The sequence below is a fragment of the Miniopterus natalensis genome, chromosome 15, assembly GCF_054644295.1.
Source record: "Miniopterus natalensis isolate mMinNat1 chromosome 15, mMinNat1.hap1, whole genome shotgun sequence".
NCBI lineage: Eukaryota > Metazoa > Chordata > Mammalia > Chiroptera > Miniopteridae > Miniopterus > Miniopterus natalensis.
The window spans coordinates 18,205,343-18,231,622 of record NC_142095.1 but is presented as its reverse complement, the minus strand read 5'-3'; the positions used below and the strand labels follow the sequence as shown (position 1 = coordinate 18,231,622).

At 42.0% G+C, this 26,280-nt stretch overlaps 1 protein-coding gene across 1 annotated transcript in view; it reads left to right on the top strand.

Annotated features, from left to right (window-relative positions):
• KAT2B (lysine acetyltransferase 2B) overlaps nt 1-26,280 on the top strand; it is a 73,087-nt gene that overhangs the window by 44,040 nt on the left and 2,767 nt on the right. The window contains exons 7-17 of the mRNA XM_087824922.1: nt 3,062-3,168; nt 6,890-7,015; nt 7,246-7,382; nt 9,558-9,766; nt 10,801-10,927; nt 14,849-14,959; nt 17,179-17,322; nt 21,299-21,413; nt 22,928-22,964; nt 23,201-23,264; nt 23,363-23,447. Coding sequence (XP_087681048.1) covers nt 3,062-3,168; nt 6,890-7,015; nt 7,246-7,382; nt 9,558-9,766; nt 10,801-10,927; nt 14,849-14,959; nt 17,179-17,322; nt 21,299-21,413; nt 22,928-22,964; nt 23,201-23,264; nt 23,363-23,447 — 1,262 coding nt within the window. The remainder of the gene's footprint in view (nt 1-3,061; nt 3,169-6,889; nt 7,016-7,245; nt 7,383-9,557; nt 9,767-10,800; nt 10,928-14,848; nt 14,960-17,178; nt 17,323-21,298; nt 21,414-22,927; nt 22,965-23,200; nt 23,265-23,362; nt 23,448-26,280) is intronic.

Genomic DNA, 26,280 nt, shown 5'->3' with positions numbered 1-26,280 from the left:
AATGATTTGGCTTCCTCCAGGGAGAAAGATTCTTAATCTGGAGTGTGGCTGTTGCCCCTCAACGGGTTATGAACTCTGGGCTTGCTCGTCTATGTCAGTGGCTGCCTTTTAACTAGTTGAAGCTCCTTTCCTTAGAGATTAAAGCAATTTTCTTACTAATGTCTCTATTACATTTGCCACATAAGCAGCATTTTATGATTTCATATTATAGTTGTCATCCCATCTCTAAGCCAAGGGACAAAGAGGACCCACCCTCCCCACCTTTAATGGTGCTTAAAGAGAAATTTTAATTACCTTGCATAGTAACATTTTTTTCCCCCCACAGCAAGTGCATTTCGCTTCTTGCAGATATTTGCTAATTATAGGGTGTTTTGTTCCTTCAGCCCCTAGTTCTGGCACGGCTCCTGCTATTGAGCTAATCAAGGCTGCCTTTTCGTCCCTCTTACTAATGGTAGGGTAACACTACCACCCACTTCTCCTTCCAGATCTCTTTTCATGGACCAGGACAACATTTGAGGCTGTTAGGCATTTATACCCACAGGTTTGGCAGCAGAATCACACATACGTTGAAGCCCGAGGTGCTGGTTGCATCTTGGGCACTGTCGCCACGTGAGAGCCGCAGTCCCCCCCATACCACCCGGGGGGTCAGGTGGCTCTCCGAGGGATTTTCAGGGCCTTCATCCTTACCTGCCTCCTCTTCACGTGCCACTCTTTCTTCCACGTGGCTTTAACTTGTGCCTTTCCCCCCATCTGCCTGCTTACAAGGTGGTTGTTCAGAAGGTTTAGCGTCGGTATTTTATTGTAAAAGTGATCGTTGTACATATGGGTGAAAATTTGGTTAAGCCGCGAAACACCAGCCATAGCCCTACCTTTCGGGCTTTTAGATATTTCAGTTTATTCTCCATATAATTTTGTATCCTGTGTTTACAAAACAAGCGCTTTCTTGTTTCTTGTGTCGGTATGTGAGACTGTTCTTTTTTATAATGAAACAACTACATATGTGTACACGTATAACACACACACACATATAATTATTTTCCTAAATTGTTAATGGCATTTTTCTTTGGTGAGTCTGTGCCTGGCGTTATGAAGAGTGTTCAGATCATGTAATTACTGAACAAAGAAGGAGCCGAGGAAAGGAAAGGCAGTTTACCTCTGTGCTGAAGGGCAGTTGTGGGCACCTTGAGGGCTGTGGGAGGGAGAGGCAGGTCTGCTTAGGAACAGGGGGAAAGAATCCGCTCGTCTGCAAGATCAGAATGTGACCTTAGTAAGGATTTTGGCTCCTGTTGCTGTCTGTCTGTGTTTGGTAAGAGGCACACTCAAGTGTTTTAAAACATGCCTTCATGGTGGCTTGCTTAGCAGGGAGAAGTGAGTGACTCATGCGGTTTCTATAAACCATGAATTACACTATCGAGTGAGGCTGAGTGTTCAGTCCAACGGTGCCTTGTTTTTAAATCTTCCAGGAGTAGCAAGTCAGAAGCCTCCCCCCCAGGACCTTTTCCCACCTGTTTTCACTTCCAAGAAACCACCCTCTCTCCCCCCTGAAACCATCTGAAATCCTCCAGGCATTGATGAGTGAGAATAGTGGCACTTTTTAGTAATAGTGATGATGATGATGTGAGTGAGGATCATGATAACAGGTTTTGATCGGTTATCAGAAACCTTGTATGTTTTACAGTTCAGAAATTTAAAGGTAATGAATATAACACGTGCCATATATCACAGCTCCAGGGATACAGTTAATTCCCCCAAATCAAATCCTTTATAATTATAAAGACTATAAATGTAGTCTTTATTTTAAGGGCTTTTGGATTTTACAGCTTCAGAGAAGGGAACTAGATGGCTTATAGTACCTTTATCACATTGCTGCAGTGTCAACTTCATGAGGGCAAGCGGTGGTTTTGTTCACCCTGTTCTTCCAGCACCCAACCCAGTCCCTGGCATGTGGTTGGATATTTGTTGAGTGAATGGAGCACTTACTAGGCATCAGGCATCATTTTAGGCATGTCCACCTTATGCAGGAATTACTGTTGATATTTCCATTTTATAAAAAAGGAAACTGGGGAAGAGGAAAGCTAAGCAGTTGTTTCAAGATTATACAAATAAAAAGTGGGGAGCTTCGTAAATAGATTCTAGAACCCAGGTTCTTAGCCAGTGTTCTGTGTTCTTCCACTAGAATTAATGTGCCTTAAAAGGGGCTGCAGGAAGACATTCCAGTACCAGGAGTGTAGATCTGTGTCGATATTTTAACCATAGTTCTTCAGTTTTGGTTTACATAAGACTTGCCTAAGGCACTTACCAAAATTTAGTCCCCAAAGCCCATTCTCACAGACTTGGATTCAGTAAGTGTAAGTGGGATTTGGGGTAGCCGTATTTCAGACAAGGTCTCCAGGTAACTTCTATGGGCCCCCAAAACTTGGGATCCATTTGGTTTATACCATGACAGGAAGTATAACTTAGTCATTAATCACTGGTTCACTCTTGGCCCTGAATTTGCTAGTTGTGGGACTTTGTACCAGTTCTTTAGTCTCTTGTCTGCCTTGAGTTTTTTCATCTGTAAGGTTATGAAGATCAAGTGAGTTAGAGTTAGAACTATAGGTATGTGGGATAAATAAAAATAAACTATGAAACTCATTGGGTTGATGCGAGGATTCAGTAAATTAGAACACTGCAGGCACATGGCAAGCACGCGATAAATGGTACCAACTTTTGTTATGGTGATGACTGATAATGACAGCTCCCTGCAGGACTGGGACCTTGCTGAGGCTCACCCAGGAGGACTCAGTGGGGTGCATTTCCACTGGTGGAATGCTCCGTGTAGTCTATGTTATGTTGATCTATGCAGAGTCAAAGAAAATAAATTCATAGAAATGCGTATCTGTGTTTGAATATACTGGGGCTGTCCAACTAAATCATCATTTGAGTCATAATTTACTAGCATATCTCTGAGTTGACTGTGAGATGCTGATGTTCAGGTGATTGCCATAGGTGGTTAGGGCTTCTGTCCCTCTGGCAGGACATTCGTTTTTAATCTTACTATTGCTTTTACTCTTGTGTCTAGGTTTCTGTCCATGTTAGAAGAAGAAGTTTATAGTCAAAACTCTCCCATCTGGGATCAGGACTTCCTGTCAGCCTCTTCCAGAACCAGCCAGCTAGGAATCCAAACAGGTAATTTTTTTTTTTTTTTTGCACCAATCAGAGAACAACTAGGAAGTGTTACTTTCAGCTCACTCTGCATTTATTTGTGTTTTTCATCAAGATATGGAAGATGGGAGCCAGCAAATTTTGCATCTGCACCTCTGTTAATGAGGAGAGCAGGTGCAAATCAGTGAGAACAACTACTGCTCCTGCTAGTGGGTTTGCTTAGCTTGCACATTACAGTTTTATAGGAGGTGTAAAATACCAGGCAGCTCAGTTCCGTAGGCCACTGCTGGCTCTTTTTAAAGACACTCATAGGCTCCGTCAGTGGCCTGATACGCCTAGGAATCAAGTTCCCAGCCTGGTTGCTGAGTCCATGATGTCTGTTTTTGTATCACGTTACTATCATGATGAGTGGAAGATAGCAATGTTGGGTCTTGGGACATGAGGAACTTCCCAGTGGGGCTAGGACATCCTTGCCATTGCCTTGGGTCAGCTGGTGTGGCATCACCTGGCATTTTGCAGGGATGGAAGACGTGACTTGTGGAGTCACACTGATTCCACAGAGAGGATCTGAATTCCTGCCTTTGACACTAGGAGGATTCAGAGAAGTTTGGCAGGAGATGCCAGAGCAGCTATTTATATGTGGCCATGGGGAAAGAAAGAATGAAGAATTCTGACGTCAAAGACTTTAGTAGCTCTAACTCAATGTATAATAGGTTATTTTTTTCCAAAAAGAACTTTACATACAATAAAAGTCATCCCTTTTAGTATGTGGTTCTGTGAATTTTGACAAACACATATAGTTGTGTTACCACCACTATCGTCAGAATATAGAACAGTTGCATCACCTGGAAAATTCTGTTGTACCCCTAGGTAGTCTGCATTGCCCTACCCCCAGCACTGGCTACCACAGATCTGTTTGTGTGTTTTTTTCCTGTAGGGTTTTTTTCCCCTTTCTATAAGGTCATATGAGTGGAATCATATAGTACATAGCTTTTTGAATCTGGCTTCTACACAGCATAATGCATTTGAGAAGGTGCTTAAAAGTTTTTGGTTTTGTTTTTTTTTTCCATCTAGAGCCCAAGTGTGGGTATAAATATAATTAAAGTAGTATACATAAGGAATGAGCTATTTTGTTTTGGATCAGACCCCTTCTGTTTGCATTCTTGTTACCAAAAACATCTTTGTGTGTGTGTTATTTATTTTTTTACCTTAGGCCATAGAATGTAACTTTATCTTTTTCTGCTCCAAACGCTATAGAGCTTTGGGCCTATCTATGCATGTTACGTGCTCCCTCCAGACCTGAGTTCACTGGACGTGCTCTCTGTGGAGCCTGGCCTGTCCTCCAAATCGCTCTGTGCTGTTCACTTTGTCTTATCTCTGCCAGCTTGCAAGTGGCGTCTCTCCCACGAACTCTTTCCTAGGTCTTCCTGTGCCTTCTAGCCGGGACTGAATGTTCTTTCTTCCCCCCTTTCACAGAACCTTGAATGTATCCTATCCTTGGTTCTCCAACCTAGCTGCACAAGGTATCACCCATCGAGATTTAAAATAATACTAATTTCTGAGTCCCTTCCCAAGAGTGCACTATGTAATTTGTCGAGGGTGTGACCTGGACATTTTAAAAGCTCCCAGGTGATTCTGATGTGCAGTAATATTTGAGAACTACTGTGTCATATAACACCTCATGCTCTCCTAGGCCCATTTTCCCCTGTACGTCTTTTCTCTCCTATGAGTGTGACTCCTGGATGGACAGAGACCAAGTTTTGCCACAATAATAATAATAATAATAACTGATACTTCCATTTAGTGCTTGCCTGTGAAGTTTGCTTCATGTCTTTAAGCCTTAGCACAAAGCCTGGGAAGTTGCTATTATTATCTCTTTTATATAGATGAGAGTTGCCCAAGGTCAGATCTCGTCAAGTGATAGAACTGGGTTTTACACCTGGGTCTGTCTAATCCCTAAACACTGTTAAGTACCCATGAGCCAGAGCTCTAACCACAACATGATGCTGCTTCGCTGTGCGTTGCAAATGTGCAGGCCACTGCTAGTTAGAAGGAATGAGTGAACCGTTTCCTCCTTCAGGCAGGGAGCACCAAAGCTGGTCCGCAGGGGGGTTGACGTAGGTCTGTTCTGGAGGGTGTTCCGGAGAGACTGTCCCTGCTCCAAAGTCCCCCTGACCCTTGCCTATTCAAAATGCTCCCCAGCCTGTTCCACTTCCAGCAAATTACCTGTCACAGCACAGGACGGAGAAGGCAGAGCTTGTCTCTCTCCCTTGGGAATTTCATGTCTATTTCTGTGGCTCAGGTTGTAACCCAGTTAAGCTGGATTGTACTCTTCAGCATTACCTGGAGCCGTCAGAAACAGGCTGTCTTCTCCTGTTCTGCTTTAATTGCAGCGTGTTCTCTTTGGGGAGAGAAGAGTGTAATCATCGACTTAATTGGCACGTCTGCACATCGATGCAACGGTGATAAATGCCATTCATAATGATGGCTCTGAAGTTGTGCAAGGTACTCAGGTGTCACAGAGCTTCCTCTTTGTGTGGAATCACTCCAGGGCACTTTGAAATTCAGGAGGCCTGTATGCTGGAAGGAAGACCAGATAGCCTGGCAGTTCAGTGTATTTTGAGTCTTTGCGCGCAGACTGCTGTTCAGTTAGGAGTGCTGTGGACTGGTGTTCTCTGCTGCTTGCGTTACTTATTGCATCACTTTCTTGGCTGCTGGGAGTGTGCTGTGCACACTGAGCTGTGGCTGCATTGAAACTTAGATGAACGTTCTGTCTGGACATCTGCCCGCACTGCCGTGCTCTGTCGTATTTGTCATCAGAGTCACCGAAAACATCCCTACGCCTCATCAGCTGCAGATCAGCAGCCCACTAGCAAAGCAAAGTCCTATTCCTTACAATGGCTTAAAAAAAGGTTTTGTTTGGACATACTCTCAAATTTACAGACAAGTTACAAGAATAGAACAAAGAGATTTTGTATACTGTATCTACACCAATTGTTAACATTTTGCCACAGTTGCTTTATCATCTCTCCTCTCTAGCTGTTTGTTCCTCTCTGTCTCTGTCTGTTTTTTTCTAAAGTATCTGAAAGTTGCAAACATCATGCCTCCTTATTGACTTCAGTGGGTATCTCCCAAGAACAAGGCCATTCTCTTACTTAACAGCATACTTACCAAAGCAAGGAATTTTAACTTTGATGCAAGGTTAAACCTTGTTATTGAATCTATAGGCTAGTTTCCGTTTTTGCCTCTTAATTGTGTGGTTTATAGTAATTTCTGCATCACATCAGGAGGCACATAATGTTGGCCTCTCCCGTTATGGTTGGTATTAAGTTCGATCACTTGGTAAAGGTGGTAACTACAAGGTTTCTCCATTGCACTGCTACCATTTTTCCTTTTGTATTAAAAAAGTACTTTTGTGGGGAGATATTTGGAAGCTATCTTGTCTTCATTAGAATTACACTTTATTCTTTCCTTGTGTATTTGTTGGCATTCTTCTGTAAGGAAGAGCTTTACCTTCTTCCCATTTATTTGTTTATCTATTCATGTATGATTTTATCAGTATGAACTCAGATATTCTATTCAGTGGGTTATACTCCATTATAGTCTTTATTATGCTCACACTGACCCGATTTCTTTTAAAGATGACTTCTTTGTGGTATTGGATGGGATGGTCTCACTTGTACTTGGTTCCTCACTGCCTAAGAAAAGAGTCATCTAATACCTTCTTTTCCGTTTCTCGGGGCAGTCATCAGTCCACCTCCTGTGGCTGGGACGATTTCATACAATTCAAACTCATCTTCCCTGGAGCAGCCGAATGGAGGGAGCAGCAGTCCTTCCGGCAAAGGCTCTTCTGGGCTTGAGGCAAACCCAGGTAAGCACTTAGGGGGCCTACTAGAGGGCTATGATTTGCCCTAGAAGTTCTGTTGTAGTTTGAGAAGTGCCAGAGGTAGACTTACACCAACTACAGATTGTTCATGTCCGGGATTTTAATGGAGATTTGACTTTCATACCCATAGAAAATTGGTTGGATTAATCAACATATGTAACCTGCTTTGTGTTCCAAATAACCCATTGTTTACCCTTTTATTTTGATCCTCACAGGAGAAAAGAGGAAAATGAATGACTCTCATGTTTTGGAGGAGGCCAAGAAGCCCCGAGTTATGGGGGATATTCCAATGGAATTAATCAACGAAGTCATGTCTACCATCACGGACCCTGCGGTGATGGTTGGACCAGAGGTCAGCAGGGAAACCCTGAGCAGGCCAGCTGGTAGACCTCTCCTGCTCTCCTAGCCACTGTAGCTGTGTGAAATAGGGGTGGGATCAGAGTCAGCCTGCGATGCTACCCGGGTTTGCATTTCACCTGTGGTCAGGGTAGGGAGGGCAGGGAAAGCTAGTTGGAGAGGTGATTCCCCCTGGATGAATATCACATCACAGGGAGACTTCCTAATGATCTCACACAGTTTAAGCCTTTTCTCCTCTCTCAGCTTTCTATTTTGAAAAATTTACACTATCATAAATGTTGCAAAAATTCTATGATACTTAGATTCACCAGTTATTAACATTATGCTACATTTGCTGTCTTTCTCTCACTCTACCTCTCCCTCCAACCCTTCTTCCCACTCTTCCTCTCTCTCCGTTTTTCCTGTGAATCTTTTGGAACTATTTTAGAATTAAATATAGATGTCATAACACTTCACTTCTAACTATTTTTGCCTGTATCTTGTAAGACTAAGACTATTCTTTTACATTACCACAATGTAGTTATCACTGTCAGAAAATTCAGCTAAGTTACAATATTGCTAATACGTGGGTTGGCAAACTACAGCCTGCAGGCCACATCTGGCCCACTGTCTATTATTGTCCATAAGGTTTTATTGAAACTATTGTCTATGTCTGCCTTGCAACTACAAGAGCAGATTTGAATAATTAAGATAGGGGATGTATGGCTTGCAGAGCCTAAAATATTTATTATCTGGCCCTTTATAGAAAAGTTTGCTGATCCCTGGCCTAATGTGCACCCCATATCCAAATTTCCCATATATCCAAATTATACCCTTGATGACATTTGTTGCATTAAGTTTTTACCTCTTTATAAAGTCTCCTTTAATCTAGAACAGTTCCCAGTCCTTTTTTGTTTTTTTATGGCAGTGCCATTGTTGAAGAGTCCTGGTCACTAGTTTTGAATAATGTCCCTCCATTTGGATTTGTCTGTTTACTCAAGGTTAGACTCAAATAAAGCATTTGGTGTAGAGGTACTGCTGTGATCACAGGCATGCCGCCCAGCAGCAGGGCACTAAGGCATTGTGACAGCTTCCCGGACATCAAGAAATGACCTGGAGATTATGTTGCAAAACATCTTTTAAAACTTTTTTTTTTTTTTTAGCATTGCTCTGCTAGATTAAAGTATCTTTTTTTATTTGTCGTTTACTTAAATATTTATTTTACGGTCTTAGGGTAATTCAGAGGAATGGAATGTTGTAAGAGAAAGATCTCTTTCTAGTTATCTAAACCTGAGGTCGAAGACTATAGTACCGTTTATATACTTGTCTTTTGGGGATTTAGTGACTTCACAGATTAGCTTAGCTCAGGTGTTTCGGCTGTAAAATGTAGGTGCCGTCACACCTTTCAGAACTGTTGGGTGGATGTAGTAGTGTACTGGAGTTGGCTCATACAGGTGTGCGGAGACAATTGTGAAATTTTCAAGAATTCTCTGGGCTGGTTGTTAAATATGTTGGTAGCTTGAAATTGGCTTCAGTGGCACCAGGTCACCTGTAGACCAGTGAGATGAGCAAGGGCTCCCAATTAGGGCCTTTCTTCCCTGGGGCACTTGCCTGCTTACCACTGGGTGCATTAAATAGGATGGGGAGCAGAAGGTGTTGGCACAGGTTGTGCTGCCTGCTGTGGTTGATAGTGGGTCAACAGGTGCTCTTCTGGGAAGAAAACTGTCCTCCAAAAATATGAACATGACAGCCACCACTGGCCCTGTAACGAGAATTTGGGATCTGTCTTCCTGATGGTCCTATAAACTCAGCCAAGGGATTCCTCTAGACCAGGGGTTGGCAATGTAGCCCACAGGCCAAGTCCAGTCTGCCCTTTCACTTTTAAATAAAGTTTTATTGGAACACTGTTATACACATTCCTTTATGTGTTGTCTGTGGCTGCTTTCACACTACAACAGTGTTGACTAGTTGCCAGAGACCTGGCCCTTTTTTAGGTGACTCCTAATCTACGCTTAATATCCATGTCCGTGTGTAATACTCTGATCTCTCAAAATGCTTTACCTGTCTTTTCTGTTCCGCTTCCATCACGTGTGTGTTGTTTGGGACCCTGAGCAATGTAGCTTTGGTATGTCCTATCTCCGCCGTCTGAAGAGCAGAGCTCTGTAATTTTTTCCTGTCTCCCGCATCCCAGAACAATCTGCTGTCAGCACACTCGGCCAGGGATGAGGCAGCGAGGCTGGAAGAGCGCAGGGGCGTGATTGAATTTCACGTGGTCGGCAATTCCCTGAACCAGAAACCCAACAAGAAGATTCTGATGTGGCTGGTCGGTCTGCAGAACGTGTTCTCCCATCAGCTGCCCCGGATGCCGAAAGAGTACATCACACGGCTTGTCTTTGACCCGTGAGTGGTGCTCAGCTCTTCCTTTTTTAATTATTATTTTTTTAGTGAAAAAGGAACTACTCAGAAAGTGAAAGTCACCGTAGGCACCCACCAGATCCTGCTGCCTCTTGTCACACTGTGGATGCAGAGCTACCTTAAGATAATTGCCACGTCTAAAGCATTAAGATTAACTTTTCAACATTTCACACAGGGTTTTGTTAATAATAATGACGCTTTGTATTTTCAGTTGCTGGTGACTATCCTGTGCTTCATTCATTGTAGCAATGAAAGAGTAGAAACACTTAAGAGGATGCCCCATTTTTTTTATAGTCAAAACATTCTTGATTTTGGTGTCTTAGGTACCCTGGTTGCCTAGGTCTGTAAGCACTGGGAAAATTATTGGGATATCAGACAAGTTATCATTGAACATTTATTGCTTTAAAAAAACTCTCCCAAAAAAAAACAAAAAAAAAAAAAGAAACTTCTCTAATAACTGTATTTTAACTCTATAGCTCAGTAGCCCATGTGGACTGTGATTCATGCACATGACAATGAGAGTGACATTTTAGACAGAGGAGGTCTGCCAGCCTTCTGTGATACAGGTTTCGGCAGACTGTACATGTGGATTTTATATTCTTGTCCATAATGTTTCTGTAATATTTCTGAGTAAGACTAATCTTCGGAAACGTACACCACTTTGTCCATGACTTTGTGCTCTCTCCTGGCCCCCCACCGTGAGTCCCTTGGCATCGGGTGTACCCCCGTTCCAGGGCTCTGGAACATGTACTCTGTTCTTTATTTGCAAACCTCAGGCCGTTGTTAGGTGGCTGGCATTTTGTTCTGGGGGAATCTCTCACGAAGACCTGCGTAGGCAAGCTTGCTCTGAAAAGTCCACAATAAAGAATGGGCTGGTGAGATAGTGGCTAGATAAAGGCAGTTTCCATAGAAACCCAAGAAAAATACTGCCCCCCTTCCTGGCTGGTTAAGAAGGAACACCCCCAAGAAGAATATATAACCAAGATAGGTAAAACTTTGATATAATCTTATTTTTTCAGGAAACACAAAACCCTTGCTTTAATTAAAGACGGCCGTGTGATTGGTGGCATCTGTTTCCGCATGTTTCCATCCCAAGGATTCACAGAGATTGTTTTCTGTGCTGTAACCTCAAACGAGCAAGTCAAGGTAAGGGGACCCCAGGGTCTTAGAAGAATGTGGTGTTTCTCACTAAAGCTGCAGAGCTTGGGGAGGTCTCTCTGGGCCATGTCCAGAGAAGGTTCGAAGTGGAGCTCAGGACTTTCTGAGAAGCGTCCTCTCACCATGAGTGTACGTGTGTGTGTCTGAGGAAATAAATGTTCCACAGACTGACAGGTGCGGTTCTGCCAAGGCTCTGTTGGACCTGGGGACAAGGTACAGGGGCACTGCACAGCCCCACAGGCAACTCAAGTATAATCTATGGCAAGTGAGGGATGTTTGAAAATCAGTTGCAGTGTTCATTGTTAATTGACACACACACACCCCCCCACCCTGGGTGACAGTGAACCACCAGGAAGGATATGGTGCGATGTGGATTAGGAAGATGATTTAGGTGACTTACACCTCAGAAGGATTTCTTACGAATCCTTCCTCACAGGGGGTTGGGGGGGCAGGAACTAAAGATATTCTATTAGGGAAGCTGTGAAAAATTTGAAATTTATGACCACGTTTTAGAAGTATTCATGCTGGGTTTGGAATGGAGTGTTTTTAGGGGGTGGTGTGTGTGCGACTAATTTACTTTCCCAATTATTCCTGGCCTAGGTCGTCTTCGCCCCAGGAGCTGTGGTGGTTTTATTGATACCACAGTCGGTGTCAGAGCCTGACTGGAATAAACTAGACCCTCGGTTGGCAGAAAGAGCTCTGATCTCGATTAGGTTGTGTTCCACTCTGCCGCCCTTAGGAGAATGGAGGCAGGAAATGTGTCTTTAGAATATTATTCATTTGGCATTTGGGGACCCCTAAAGAATATCGTGCAGAAGTATGGTGGGCGGGGGAAAGATAAGCATCTCAGGATTAGATGGCTGCTGAGAAAATCCGGGGAGGGTCTGAGGCAGTGCTGTGCAGTGAAATACAGTGTGCCGTGCAGACGTGAGCCGTATATGTGATTTCACGTATTCTAGTAGCCACATTAAAAATAAAGCAGAATTTGTTTTTTAAATATATTTTATTTTACCCAGTATATCCAAAGTATTGTCATTGCAAAGGTGCTCCGTGTTATGAAGGATTCATTCCACATTCTTTGCTTTGTACGAAGTCCCTGAAATCAAGAGTGGGTTTTACACTTACGGCTTGTCTCCGCTTGGACCGGCCACATTTCACATGCTCCCTGTGCAGGTCGAAGCATTGCTGCCTCGTGCAGCTACAAAGAAGCAATGCCATTGATTGAAGGCAAAAATATGTCACCGGGTGGGGTCGTTCTCTGCTTGAGGGCCACAGCTAGCGCTGTGGGTACTTTTGCTTCCATCAATAGCTTTACTCTGGACGTGGTGCCAATTTTAGCCACTGAGGTTATTTATTCTCACAAAGCACAAATGGGGCTTTTTGCTTTTGACTCATAGAACTAGGCATCAAAGAGAAAAATTTATTAGTTTTATATTTCTCATTCCGACGGGAAAAGGCGAGGGCCCAAATTTGCTTGAAACTGATCTGTGGTTCTTTTCCAAGGAATTCTGACTGTGTGTCTTGAGATGGTGCTGTTGTGTTTATCACTTTTTTCCTTTTATTTCCCTCTAGCCAAAGTGAGAAACAATTCTGAATGTCCAGAGTTTAGGAACGTACTTAAAAGGGAAATTTTGTTTGGCTTTTCATAGGGAGAGGAGCTGGCAAATGTGTCCTTGGTTTATAATTTCAGAAAAAAGATTGCATAATTTTTGTTTTCAGAGAAAGCTACACCAAGCACCTTGTTTGGAAAGGTTGGTTGAGGTTGACTTGGACACTCTTAGGGATACTGGAGGGAAACTAAAGGTGTTTAATATGAATTGGACGCTTTGTCTTATTACTTTCCAGAAGGGTACTTTGTTTTTTTTCCCCAACCATGTAATTTTCTAAAGGTTTGAAGGAAGGTGGCCAAACATCACAAACTCAGTAGGAATAACTAGAAGAAGAAAAAAAATCACTTTTTGTAAGTGACTTATAACAGTAGCTTTAGAAAATTAAATATTATTCTTTTAAAACTGAAAAGAATGGATGAGTTTGGTAGAGGTCAGTGCTTGATAACACCTACTTGTGAAATCAGAGTGTTCCAAAGTGGTTTAAAATTTTTATTTAATATATTAAGAATCTTGGCTACATGATACTTTTTGTATCCACTCATTTTGGAATATTGTGCTTCCCGTCAGATTCTTATGAACACTCTAAGTAGGATTTGTATGTGAATTTATCTTGTCCAAAGCACATACAAGATAGCATTTGAGCATTTACTTTAAGTTCCCCGCCTGGTTTGTGAATATCTCATCAACCAAGAATTATTTGGACTTGATGTTATATGCAACTTGGAAGTTACATACCTAATAATTGTTTACCATAATAAATGTTTAAGTAAACACGGAAGTTACCAGATTTGGAAAAGAATCCTTGTGGTGGCAATTATAAACAAAATCATACAAACAAGGGAAATAGTTCTGGGGTGCACATCTAAACATTTGCTTATAAAAGCCTAACGTTGTCAATGCCTCTTGAACCAAAAAAATATTGAAGCTGCCATTACTGCCCACCACAGAGCTAGACACAGAGAGGATCCAAGTTAAAAGACACAACCTCAACTCGCAAGCAACGTGGAATATGGAAAATTTCTTTGGAGAAGTGACAAATTAGTGGCCACTGATGAAAAATACCTTATGCAGGTTTTGAGAAGCTACTTACAAAAAAACCTTTATTGTTGCTCTTGAGTCAATCATTGGGCTGCGGGTGAAGGGGAGGAAATACCTAGTTCTGTTAATTCCTCACAAGGTAGATGATGTAGACAGCGGGAGCCCAGCTCTCTTCCGTCAGCCACACCTGTGTTAAAGTGCATTTCATCAGAAAATACATTTCCTGCTGATTTTCAGACATTACTGTTTCTCTGCACAGGCAGTTCCCTCCAAGTAGCCAATCCTTCTCTTTTTTCCAGTTCTTTCCATTTTTTTAAAAAAATAGTTTAAAATTACAGAGGTTATACACATACATATTCAGATAAACAAAAATGCCACTCCCCCTTCACGTCCCTGCCGTCTCACTGTTGTCAGCTTGGTGTGCGTCCTTCCAGTTGCTTCTCTGCTGATTTATGTGCCAGGAAATGCACCGGCATGTACGAGGTGGCTGTTTTGTCGTCGTTGTTTACATAAATAGAATTCATACCGTACGTACTAAAAAAAAATTTTCCAGTCTGTCTTAGGGATTCTTCAACTTGAGTGCATATATCTTGTTATTTCAATTTTTATTTAGATCAACAAAATGAAATAAAATTTAAATTCAGTTTTTTAGTCACTCAAGTACTCAGTAGCCGTGTGTGACTGTTGGCTACCATATAGCTAAAGGACACTCCCATCATTGCAGACATTTCAGGTAAACAGAACTGATATGCCCACAATATTGCCACTTCAGCATATAATAAGTGTAAGTTGTTATTAGTAAGAATTTTTCCCTTGATATGTATTTTACACTCCAGTACCTCTCAGTTTGGACAAGTCACACTTCAGTTGCTCAAAAGCCACTTGTGGCTAGTGTCTAGCGTATTGAACAGTGTAGCTCTGTACTCTAATCGTGTTTATATATTTATCTTCCCCATTTAACTGTCTTCTCCTCAAGGAGAGAGGTTTTTCATTCATCCTTTTATTCGAGTTTTATTCAGACGCACAGTGTGTCAGTATTGTGATATGTTTGGGAAAAGGTAGAATGTCCTTGGGTAAGGTCAATAGAAGACTGATTTCCGGAAGAGGGAGACTGCTAGCCTCACACGCAATAGAGTATTTTATCGGCAAAATATATCTAAAGTACAAATTCCTAAACTTGGCACTATTTCCAGACGAATTTGTAGGACTTTTTTTTTCTTCAGAACCTAATATATTTGCCTGTATACTAATTTCCACATAGGGCTATGGAACACACCTGATGAATCATTTGAAAGAATTTCATATAAAACACGACATCCTGAACTTCCTCACGTATGCAGATGAATATGCAATTGGATATTTCAAGAAACAGGTAAGTTTTTCACTGTGCGACGCTATTTTGTCATTCCTTTTTAAAATACGCAGTAAGGTAGCCTTCATTCAAATAAGTGCCCCCCCCACACCCAGGGTTTTCTGCTTACAAAACGGACATAACATTTATTTTATAAGCTCTAAGCCAGAACAAGCTTCAGCCTGGATTAGAGGCTATGACCAGCACATAGTAAGTACTAAATATTTGTTGAGTGAATGAATGTCATCTCTAAGTGAAGTATAATATTGCATCCTACCACCCTAAATTATAGTATCTCCAAGCTAAGGAGACATTCCCAGTGTGGGTGAGTCGAGTTCTGTGTGGGAGAAGTAGATTCAGTCTGTGGAAAGCCTCTCTTAGGAGCAGGGAGGAAATTCTCGTGTTTAGGAAAAGCTCCAGACAGTTCTGGTTCCACAGCGCACAGCAGGCTGGGAGATTGGCTGCTCCCAGTCCTTTCTTATCAGAAGTTTTCAGCTTGGCTTTTTAAGGATTATTATTTGGCTGCATATTTATTTTCACAGTGCTTTATAATTCTTCTACATTTTTCACTTAATCTGACTGCAAAAGTAATATACGGTTATTGTAGAAATTTTGGAAAATGTAGTAAAGCACAAAGAAAAAAGGAAACGTTGCTTATAATTCTACCACCCAGAGAAATTTAATGTTAATTGTTAATGTTTTGATATATACCCTTCTAGGATTGTGTGTGTGTGTTTGTGAGTGTATGTGTATATAAATATAAAAATTGATTCATACTATAATTTACTTGCCTTTTTTACTTAATATATTCTGATTATTTTAAAATATGACTTTTGATAGTTCTCTGAAATGTTGTATAAATAGAAAATAATTTATTAAACCAATTCCACATTTTGGGGACATTTAAGTATTTTTTTGTATGTAACTACGTGTGTGTGTGTGTGAATGTGTGTGTGTGTGTGTGTTGCTCTCATCTATGGTAATTTGCTTTGAATAGATGCCTGGAAGTAGAGTTGCTTCCAGACATATTGAAGGCTTTGTGATGCATTGCCAAATATTTAACAGTTTCTGTTCTGGTCAGCAGTATGTAAGGGGGCTCAGGAAATGAGTTGGTAATTGAAATGTATCTACCCCTTTCCTCGGTAACAGACTGTATACGTTTGCATTTAACATGATCATCGTGAGGTCTGACATGCTTTTCCTTGCTCATGGGCCCTTTGTATTAATTTTTCTTTTTTTTTGAATTGCCAATTCATTGTATTTTGCCTTTTTTTCTATTAAAATATATATATTTGTCCTTATATGAGTCGAAAGCTTTCCCTCTTCCAATGTCAGCTAATCAATCGCCTGTATATATTTTTCTCACTTTTTGGGATGCGTTTGTGGTTTTTGTAATTAAACTTACCTGGCAGAACTCAGTAGGATTGTTTCCCTGAGGGCTTGAGACTGAGCTTTCCTAGGTTATAAGTACATTACAAAGCACGAAATCTCAGCCATGGTTCTGAAATGACTTGCCTGTGGTCCCCTTTGAAGGCGATGGCAGTAATTGCTTGGAAAATAAGTTTTCGCTGAAAGAGGAGGCAGGAAACTGCTGATGATAGTTCTGAACCCAAGTAATTTTCTGCAAAAAACTGAAATAGGCACTGTAAGGAAAATTGTGTTTATATTATAAATATGTGAATATGTACCCTGTGGCACTATGTTATTACAGCTTAAAGTATGTAAATGAATGTGTTGCAAAGTGTTAATGTCACGAAACAACCACACATTGAGATGTCTGGAAGTTTTTTGCCTGTGAAGTCCGGGTTTCATTTTCTCAACATCAGGGTTTTATTAGCTGTATTTTTTGACAAGCTTTTCTTTCAGACTTTAGATAATGTTCGTTATTGATTTGTTGAGACTCCTGGGGACCCCCTTCCCCACATCGGGAGAATTTGTGCAATTTAATGCAAAAATAAACCATATTTTTACTTAATACTCATTTCTCTTAAAAAAAAAAAGCTTGCTAATATTAGTTTTACTGGGATTATTTTTTTAGATGTTGTCTTGCTTCCTGTTTGCATACTTAATTTTTGATGGTTTTGAACTTCATGGAAGGGTTTCATGAAGGTATGGTGAGGGTTTCCCTGATGGTATGGTGAGAACTTGAAAGAAGCACATCTTGATGCCTAGCACATAAGTAGCATTCAGTGGATAGCTGATGCACAGCGTCCGTATGAATGAATTTATTTGCTTTGCAGGGTTTCTCCAAAGAAATTAAAATACCTAAGACCAAATATGTTGGCTACATCAAGGATTATGAAGGAGCCACTCTAATGGGATGTGAGCTAAATCCACAGATCCCATACACAGAATTTTCTGTCATCATTAAGAAGCAGAAAGAGGTAAGCACGTGGCTGATTCATGTTCCTCTAGGGAGGCCAGTCTCAGCTGGGATGAGCTGCGCATCGCTGGGCTCTGTGTGGGTGGGTTACTGGGTAGCATCACGCCAGTTTGCTATGGTTTGTCTAGATTTCTTCTTTGAAGGTGCCCTTGATCTGCCTTCTCTCTAGGTCACCATTCCTGAGAGCGTCAACACTTGTTAAACTGGCATAAAAAAACCAAAACTTGTAAAATACGACGGGTCATCTTAGTTTCACCTTCAAGGTCTCTTACCTTCTGGTCTCAAGCATTCCCCCCAAACTAACCTCTTTATTTTCTTCTCTAAACCATTCTCCAAAGGCCATTACTGATGCTTTCGCCCTCTCGCTTGGGGCCTTCCTCCCTTAGCCGCCTCCCTCTCCAACACACGTGTAAACTGGAACCACTTCCACCTGTGGTCCAGGCCCTCCTGGAGCTTCTGTAGCGCTCATTAGATGCACCCATTGGAGCTGCAGTTATGCATCATCTCACACAGACATTTACTTTGGCGTGTATTAATCTCTCCTCTCACATTGCAAGTTCTGAAGGCTACGCTTCTGGGCATTAAGGGATTTGTTACCTAATATCGGGGTGAAGTCTTTTACACATATCAACTGAGAGAGAAGCATTAAGTATGTAGCAGTTTTCACCTCTAAGACAGGAAAATAACACAAAAAGAGCATAATTTGGGAGTGCACAGAGGCCATTTAATAAAAGAATGAACTCTGTGTGTTAAGCCCAGGATCACCTCCTTGCTCCTCTGGTGCGATGGAGGTAAAAAAACTGGGAGTTTGCAGCTAGGTCAGTCTACACAAATCCACTTTACACTTCTGTTATTCAGTCTAGTGCTCTTTTCTCAAGACAAAACTTCTAGACATTTTTCTATCTTAAACCTATCTCTTTTTTCCTGGTTTCTATTAATGACCCTTAATCTCAGTTATTAATTACTCATTAGACATCACCAATGTAACAGACATAACTCACACAGTGTCTGGTGCATAGTAGGTGCTCAATAAACACTTTCCTTTTACTTAAAGTGGCTCAAATTTGTTTTTATGCTTCTTAGGGAAGTGAGCAAAAGATGTGTTTTTTTTTAAGTTAGGAACTCAAAACAACCTTTGTTGTTTTTTGGTCAAAATGTCAGCCTAAGAGAGAATTCCAAATAGGGTACTTGGAGAGTTCATAAAAGCCCAGCAGGCTCCTCTCTCTGTCTCCCTCTGAAGAGCTGGCTTTCTTCATTGTCCTCTTTGGGGCTTAATGAGCAGGTCTGAATTCAGCAGCTCATTGTTCAGCAGTAGAGGCTGCTGGCCAGCTAAAGCCACCGGGCGCTGTCAGCTGCTCGTCCCTCAGTCCTCCCAGTGGCCCAGTTCAGCCCCACAGTCTGAGCTGCGCCCAGGATTCCCCCGGCCGGGTCTGCATGTTCACCTAGTCCAGAGCTGTCGGCTCTTCCTCCACGAAGGGAAAGCCATACGCACAGAGCTGACAAAAGCAGTCACCTTTTTAGGAGATAAAGCTCCTTCCCCTGCCCTTTCTCTTCTCTCGGATCTTCTGTGCTTCCCCCCCACCTCCTGTCCCGCCAGTCTTCTTTAACACACACCGCTGAATAGATGATGCGGGCTTGGAGCGGTTAACCTAGTTCTTTTAAAAGAGATCGGAATCACCATAATAAAATATATGGGTCCACATAGCACCTTCTTCCACTGAAATGAAATGATTTTTGCAAGTGTGTTTATTTCAACTTTGAAATGCCCCCTGAGGAAGGTAGGGACTAATGGTGGTAGCAGACAAACTGTAACTATACGGAGGACTTTCCTAGCCCCCAAAAGCATAAAGAGCAGAATAAATGGTGGTCGTGGTTAGTGGAGATGGAGAGAGAAGCCGAGTGCCGTCGGACAGGTGGGGCAGAGTGGAGAGCTGGAGGCTGCTCTGTGAGTGCTGACTCCCAGGGGACGGTGGGACCCACAGGGGCCTAGTGTCATCTGAGGAGCCTTCGTGGGAGATGTGTTTTGAACTGGGCAGCCTGGTGAGGAACCCAGCATGAAAGAGTACTCAGAGTCCACGCAGATTCATGGACACGAGAATGGCTAGGCCCACAGGTGGGTGGGTAATGAAAGCCACTACTTGAGGAAGTGTGAACAGGCTGTGGGCCGGCAGAATTGGCCGTGCGTGTGCGGGTGGGCATAGGCTGGGAGGGAGGGGTAATTCTTCAACGTGAATCCACCTGTGAGACTACAGCGGCCTGGGTTTGGAGGAGCCAAAGTCAGGGTGAAGGGAAAGGAAGGAGATTTTCCGTAAGAGGACATGCTAGACTTGGTGACATAGTAAAGATGGGGGACTCGCCCCAATTTTTTGTTTGGGAAGACTAAAACTGACAGCAAAGGAATGAGAGATGGATTTGAGGCAGCGAAGATGACGACAGTGTGGAAAGTGAAGACATTTTCTAGGTCTGTGAGGAGGCTGGAACAGAAGTAAGATGTCTTCTTTCTCCAGCGTGATCCTTGGGGGCACAGAGATTAGGAAGGCACCCACTCCTGCTGCCAGTCACTCAGCAGGAGCCCCCCACCTTCAAGGTGCTGCGTGAGGGCTGTGGAAGCCACCTCGAGGGGGGTCATCAGGTTGGAGAGTCCCTTGGTAAAGAGAAAAAGTTTTCAAATTATATCTGAGATTATATTTTCTAAAGGTATTCATTGAAGAAATTGCCATTGGGAGTCTTTTTCAAAAAGATTGGTACTTACAGGTAAATGAAGGGAGAGCATCTGTCTAGACCTGTGCTGTCCAGAGTGGCAGCCACCAGCCACGTGTGGCTTCTGAGTACTTGATAAGTGGCTTGTCCTATCAGTGTAAAATATACTCTGATTTTGAAGACCTAGCACGAATGAATGTAAAATACATATTTTTTTCTACTGATTATATGCTCCAATGATAATATTTTGGATATATTGGATTAAATAAAAATATATTATTAAAGTCAATTTTACCTGTTTTTACTTTTTAAAAAATGTGGCTGCTGGAAAGTTTTAAACCATTCACAGGAGTGGTTTGCATTATATTTCTGTTGGACAGCACTGAACCAAATTTACAGGAATATCCTTTTACCAGTCCCATTATTTTATGAAGTTCTTTGTTTAATGGTTAGGATTGTGAATTTATGCTGCAATATTTACCAATGATAAGTCTGAAGTCAAGCAGTAAAGAACTAGACCTTTTTGTTTTCTTTTGTGAATTCAGTTAATGACTTCTACTGTTTTATTTTTTCTTTTCCAAAATTCAGTTTTAATATGGTTAATTTCAGGATAGCGATGTTCCGGGTGTTTTTTTCTTATTTTTTGTAATTAGTTTGGAACTAATCACCTTAGTACCTCAGGAATTATTTCATAAAACAAACACCTCTCAAAATCGTCATATCATGGTTGTGATGCCTTAACAGACAACACTTTAGAGCTGCTATTTTCACACAGACAGCACAGATTGGGGCTCAAGCCTTGAAAAATTCAAATAGTAAGGTCATCCTCCCAGGCTTTGGGAACTTTCTGAGGCCTGTTCTGTCCCTTCAGCCCGAAGGGGAGATTCCTAGTCGTGGATGTGACGAGGCTCTGATGCTGGTCTGGGGAGCAGATCTCGGCGGCTTTCCTGGAGCTCTGGCAGAGCCTCCTTGGAGAAGCAGGGCAAAGTAATTGGCTCTTATGCCAGTTAGAGGACAGTGGGCCCTCGGGCTCGTGTGTTCTCTCGCTCTGACTTTTCCAGTGGCAGGGGACCAGTCCTCAAAGCCTGTTGTGTGAATGACACTAAGTGGGTGTGGTGTCATAGAGTGTTTTCATGATGTAAGTAGAGTTCACGCCTTTCACCCTGTTTGTTCCCTAAAGACTTGATTTTGTTGGGGGGAGAGCTCCATAGCTTGGCCGGCTTGAGCTATAGCCACAGACTTCTGTCACTGATCATATTTCTTCCTGTGCTTTACAGATCATTAAAAAGCTGATAGAAAGAAAACAGGCCCAGATTCGAAAAGTCTACCCTGGACTTTCATGCTTTAAAGACGGAGTTCGACAGATTCCGATAGAAAGCATTCCTGGAATTAGTATGTATATAGATCTTCTTTTAAAAGCAAAATCTTTCGGTCATGCCATCAGATGGGTTTGAAACTGTTAGCAGAGTGCGGTACTTTGAAAAGCTGTTTGCCCTGCCCTTGTCCATCTGTGTTATTTCTAGTCTTTTAAAAAGGCAGCAGATGCTTTCCTTTGATATCTTTTCTCTACTTCCTATTGCAAACAAACCGGAGAGAGCTTAGATGACCCCTTGGCGTAGCTATTAATATCCATCAGGAGCCTGCTAGTCGTAGCACAGTGCTAGGCACTACCCACATGTGACCTTGAAAGTGGGGGAATTCTGCTTTTACAAATGGGTGAGTTCAGTCTCAGGATGGTTAAGTCCTTTAACCTTACGTGCACATGGCCAGCACTGGCAGAATGAAAAGCAGCCCATTTCTTACCTCCTCTAAACATCCTGCTGTTCTCACCGTGTCTCACTGCCGTCCTGGCTGCAGTTGGCATAGATCTGTGCTTGGGCAAATTCGTTTTCTCTAACTTCTAATAAGGATGATTGGAAATCACGTAATTTGTTTCCAGTTCTCTGTTTTACAACAGTTTTCCTGAGGGTTCTTATCTGTATGTTAGCAGAGTTGTATTGAGTTAAAACATACAAGATAGCTCTTCTGGTAGATCAAAAGCTATCAAATATTCTCACTTTCATTTGGTTCAAGCCCAGAGTCTTCTGTTATAGTGAAGATTTAGAAAGCAAAGCAAAATCATACAAACTAAAATTCTCCAGAGAAAACCCATAAGACATTATTTGTTCACGATTTGTTTCATATGTTTCTTTACAAAATCGATGCTTATAGGACATCTTGCTTTCACGGCCAGACCCAGAAACTTTACTTCCCCATATTATCCCAGTTAATTTTAATATAGCTACTATGTCCCTGAATGCCGGTTTGTGCCAGGCATTCTTCTATAGGATAACATCACTTAATTTTTAGAATTCTGTTTTATAGATTGAAAAACAGAGAGACAAAAGGTTAAATAACTTACCTACGGTAAGTTAGCTTTTAGGAGAAAGCAAGAAATCAAATCCAGGTCTGCTGGACTCCAGCCTGTGTTTTCTTTCTGCGACACTAAACCATCTTGTGTTACAAGCAGGGTCTTCGCCAAATAAAATAAAGACCAGGACAGACTTTGTTCTAACCTAAAATAACAGCTTAACTCTTTCACACTGTGTTGGCAAAAAAAATGTGACTTTGAGTTTAAAAAATACAACCACAGGACTGGACATTTTTATTTTTTATGATTTTCTTTGAAGGGTTGGAGTTCCTTCTTTAAAAAACATTAACAGACAGAGCAGTGTTGTTAGTCTTGGAACTGTTCTGTACTGTTAGCTGAATTAGGAGGGAACTAACTGCAGTTCATTTCAGTCTCTTCCCAGGAATAGACTTATTGAGGCAGGCCTGTAATTTATTGCATTTTTGTTAAGTGTTTAACTGTTATGCTCTTGACCAAAAGCAGTTCTCATTCAGTGTTTAATTTTGTTGACATGTAGGAGAGACAGGCTGGAAACAGAGTGGAAAAGAGAAAAGGTAAGTGTGATGGGCGAGGGGTTTATTATTAGAAGTGCTTTCCCCCCTCCCAGCAAATTAGAGAAAGTGGGCAAGCCTGTGGTAATCACCAGTACACTAGTTGGGTTTCAGTTTTCATAAAAATAATCAGGAATGAATCCAGTTTTAGGTTTTTGTAAAAATGAGCTGAGTAGGAATCAGCTGTCAAGAGGGTAAAAAAACTGATTGTTTTTCCTTGCTGTTTCACTCTTTTGAAGTAAAGAGCCCAAAGACTCTGACCAGCTTTACAGCACCCTCAAGAGCATCCTCCAGCAGGTGAAGGTGGGTGTTTTCTTTGTATCTACCGCATGCAAATGTTTGGAAATGATTCCCCACCTGGAATTGCCATATTACGTACCTTACTTTTTTCTTTACCCAAGAGCCATCAGAGCGCTTGGCCCTTCATGGAACCTGTGAAGAGAACAGAAGCTCCGGGATATTATGAAGTGATAAGGTTCCCCATGGGTAATGCCATTGACGTTTTCTAAGTATGGGTTGAAGACTCTGGACGGCGGGGGCGTGGGGGACAGATGGTTACCTAGGTTCATTTGTGCTCTTCTGCGGTAGGGTAGGGCGTGTGTGAGGGGTGGTGGGGTTCCATGTGCCCGGGGAGGGCAGTGATGTGGGAGCAGAATGGCAGAGGAGGAGGGTGGCTGTGTTCCTGAGGGACGTTCCGCAGTGTCCGGAGCCCACACACCAACACGAGATGCAGAAGCCCAGGTGGGCCCGCGGACAGCACTGGAAAGCTGGCTGTTTGGATATAACCTCGCTTATATTCTGTCTGTTGGGTTGCAGATGGATAAACGTCAGGGTGTCCTCTTGATACGTGTTGAGTCTGTTTGAGACTTTTTGAAGACAGTGCAACAGAAGTCAGATGAAGCAGCTTGGTTGCTGTGCTTTCAGAGGGAGAAATCCCCGTCAGTGCCGTCCTTGGTTTTTCATGCTCTCGACGGATACTGTTAATGCCGCTCTTTATGCTTCTATCTCAGGCTTCGTCCCACATCCAAAACCAAACAAACAGAAAACACCATTAGGAATGTAGGCTTCAGGAATTTGCCGCTGTGCCTGCACCATGCTGAAGGGAATGCCTGGGTGAATCGAGAATCCCCAAGTTAAACCAATTTGGCATCGTGCACATGATAGACAACTCGCTGAAATGTTTCAGTCGGTTGTGTGGCCATTTGTTTTGGAGAGAGCCTGTGTCTTCTGTCCCTTTTCTATCTGTCATCTGTTCCTGGCACTAAGAACGAATTGAAAGGTGACAGGAAGAATTAAAGGGATCCAGGAGCTCCTTGATAACAGAGTTGATTGTAGGTGTTTTCTGTGGCATTCATTTTCACGTGGTGCTTTATATAGGCGTGGCGGTGATTTCAGTAGCCCGTACCCCTTAAAGTGGACCTACCCCCATGTGCTTTCCTTTCCCTTTTTTCTCCCTCTGCCTTGCTTCTGTGCACTTCAGCGCATGCCGACCGAAGTGGGGTTGAGTGAGTCTAGAGTTCTGAATAGAAGGGCGATTTGGGAATTAATGTTTTCCACGATGTCAAAAAATTTGTTAAAACCCTTTATGTACATTTCAGAGCTTAACTGACCTTTGCATCCTCATGTCCTGGGCCATCTCAGCTGCTTTTGTTAAACCCTCATGGGAGGTTGTGTGCCTGTGGAGAGAAGCGTTTTTGACCAGCCCCTCCCTGTGCGCTCTGAGGACCTGCGCTGGTGGGCCTAGCGGGCTTGCCTCTCGCAGTCCGCTCACAGCCTACTTTCTGGAAGTTTTTTGCTTGGTCCTGTCTGAGAAGGTTGTGAGCCTCTCCAGTTGAATACCACTTGTTCGCATAGCCGAATGCTGGAGAGGGCAAAATTGACCACATTGAGTAAAACCCATGGTGGGCTAAGGTGTGTGCTGGGCAAAATATGTAATCTTGCCCCCTAATAAGGTGGTCATGTGTTTAAGGACAAGACTGACAAGTCAGTAATTTTACTTTTCCTCATTACCTTCTTGGCTCTTTCCAAAGGCATTTCTTTTTTCCCCCCTGTGCCCTAAAAAAAATCTTTTCTTCCATATGAACGAGCACTAACCTGTTTTATTTAGGGAAACACTGTCAGAATCAGCTGCCCCAAGCATGTCTTCTTAGCACACGTGGGTTGCTAGGCAGGGTTTTCTGATTTATCCAGAATTCCCAAGTTGGTGGGATCCCCCTCAGAAAATAGAGTCATTGAATGGCGTTTCCATATTAGGCATCACTGATGTTTATTCACCTTCTTTTTAAACTTATGCTATTTGGTCAACGGAAAGAATCTAAAAAGGCTAGAGGAAGAAAGATGCTATCTGTCACTTTAGAATAAAGAGGAAATATGGAAATATGCAGAATTGGTTATAACTATTCAGAAAGGCCCAAACACTTCTATGATTCTTGTTTTGTTTCTGTTATATTTTAGGCTCTCCCTGTCTCTCCTTACCCTCTCCTTTCCAAAAAATAGTTTGAAAAGCTTTTAGATAAACTTTTTTTGGTTAATTTTCATTGCCTTCTCTTGTTCATTTTGTTAAACATCTCCTCTAAAACATTATGTCTGGCAGCATATCTTAAGTGGTAGGTGTTTAGGTGGAAGGACGGTAAACATGTAATTTTACCTACAGAGGCACAATTTAATTGCACTTTCTTTGTTAAATAAGAGGAATCTTTATCTGCTCAGCCACACTAGGGTGAGACATTTAGTGGGGTATTTGCTGTGCCTTTGTGTGTCTTAACACTTTTTTCCTCACTTCCCAAACTATTTCAGTTAGAGTAGAAAGAAAATTGGAAGTTGAACTCAGATGTGATGACGTAACTCTAACCCAGACAGGCTTTAGTAAAAAAAAAAAAAAAAAAGCAAAAGCAGGTATTTCCCATTTTTTCTTTGTGGAAGATTTAGGATTTTGGTGCAGGTTTATTTCTCCCAGTTTGGGGATATTGCATGTAAATTTATCTATCTTATTAAGTGATAATCCCAGTGTATTTGGTTATATGTTTCTTTCCCTCTGGAAAATTTGATAATATAGTGGGAATTGGGGTTATGGATATTCAGAAGCATTTCTTTAGTGATTTTGACTTAGTTTTCCATGCACAGTTCATGTAATTTTTAATTATAGAACCAGGCTTAGCGACAACTAGGGACCTACAAGTAGGCAGTTAATAAGTTAATGTTAATAAGTAGAAGATGTTAGCATCTTCTAATCTGCATGGAATTCTTTAAATCAGTCCTGAGACTGAGGATTAAAGAAGCCCCATTGTGTTCTTATAATTTAGATGAAGCACTGTGTTCA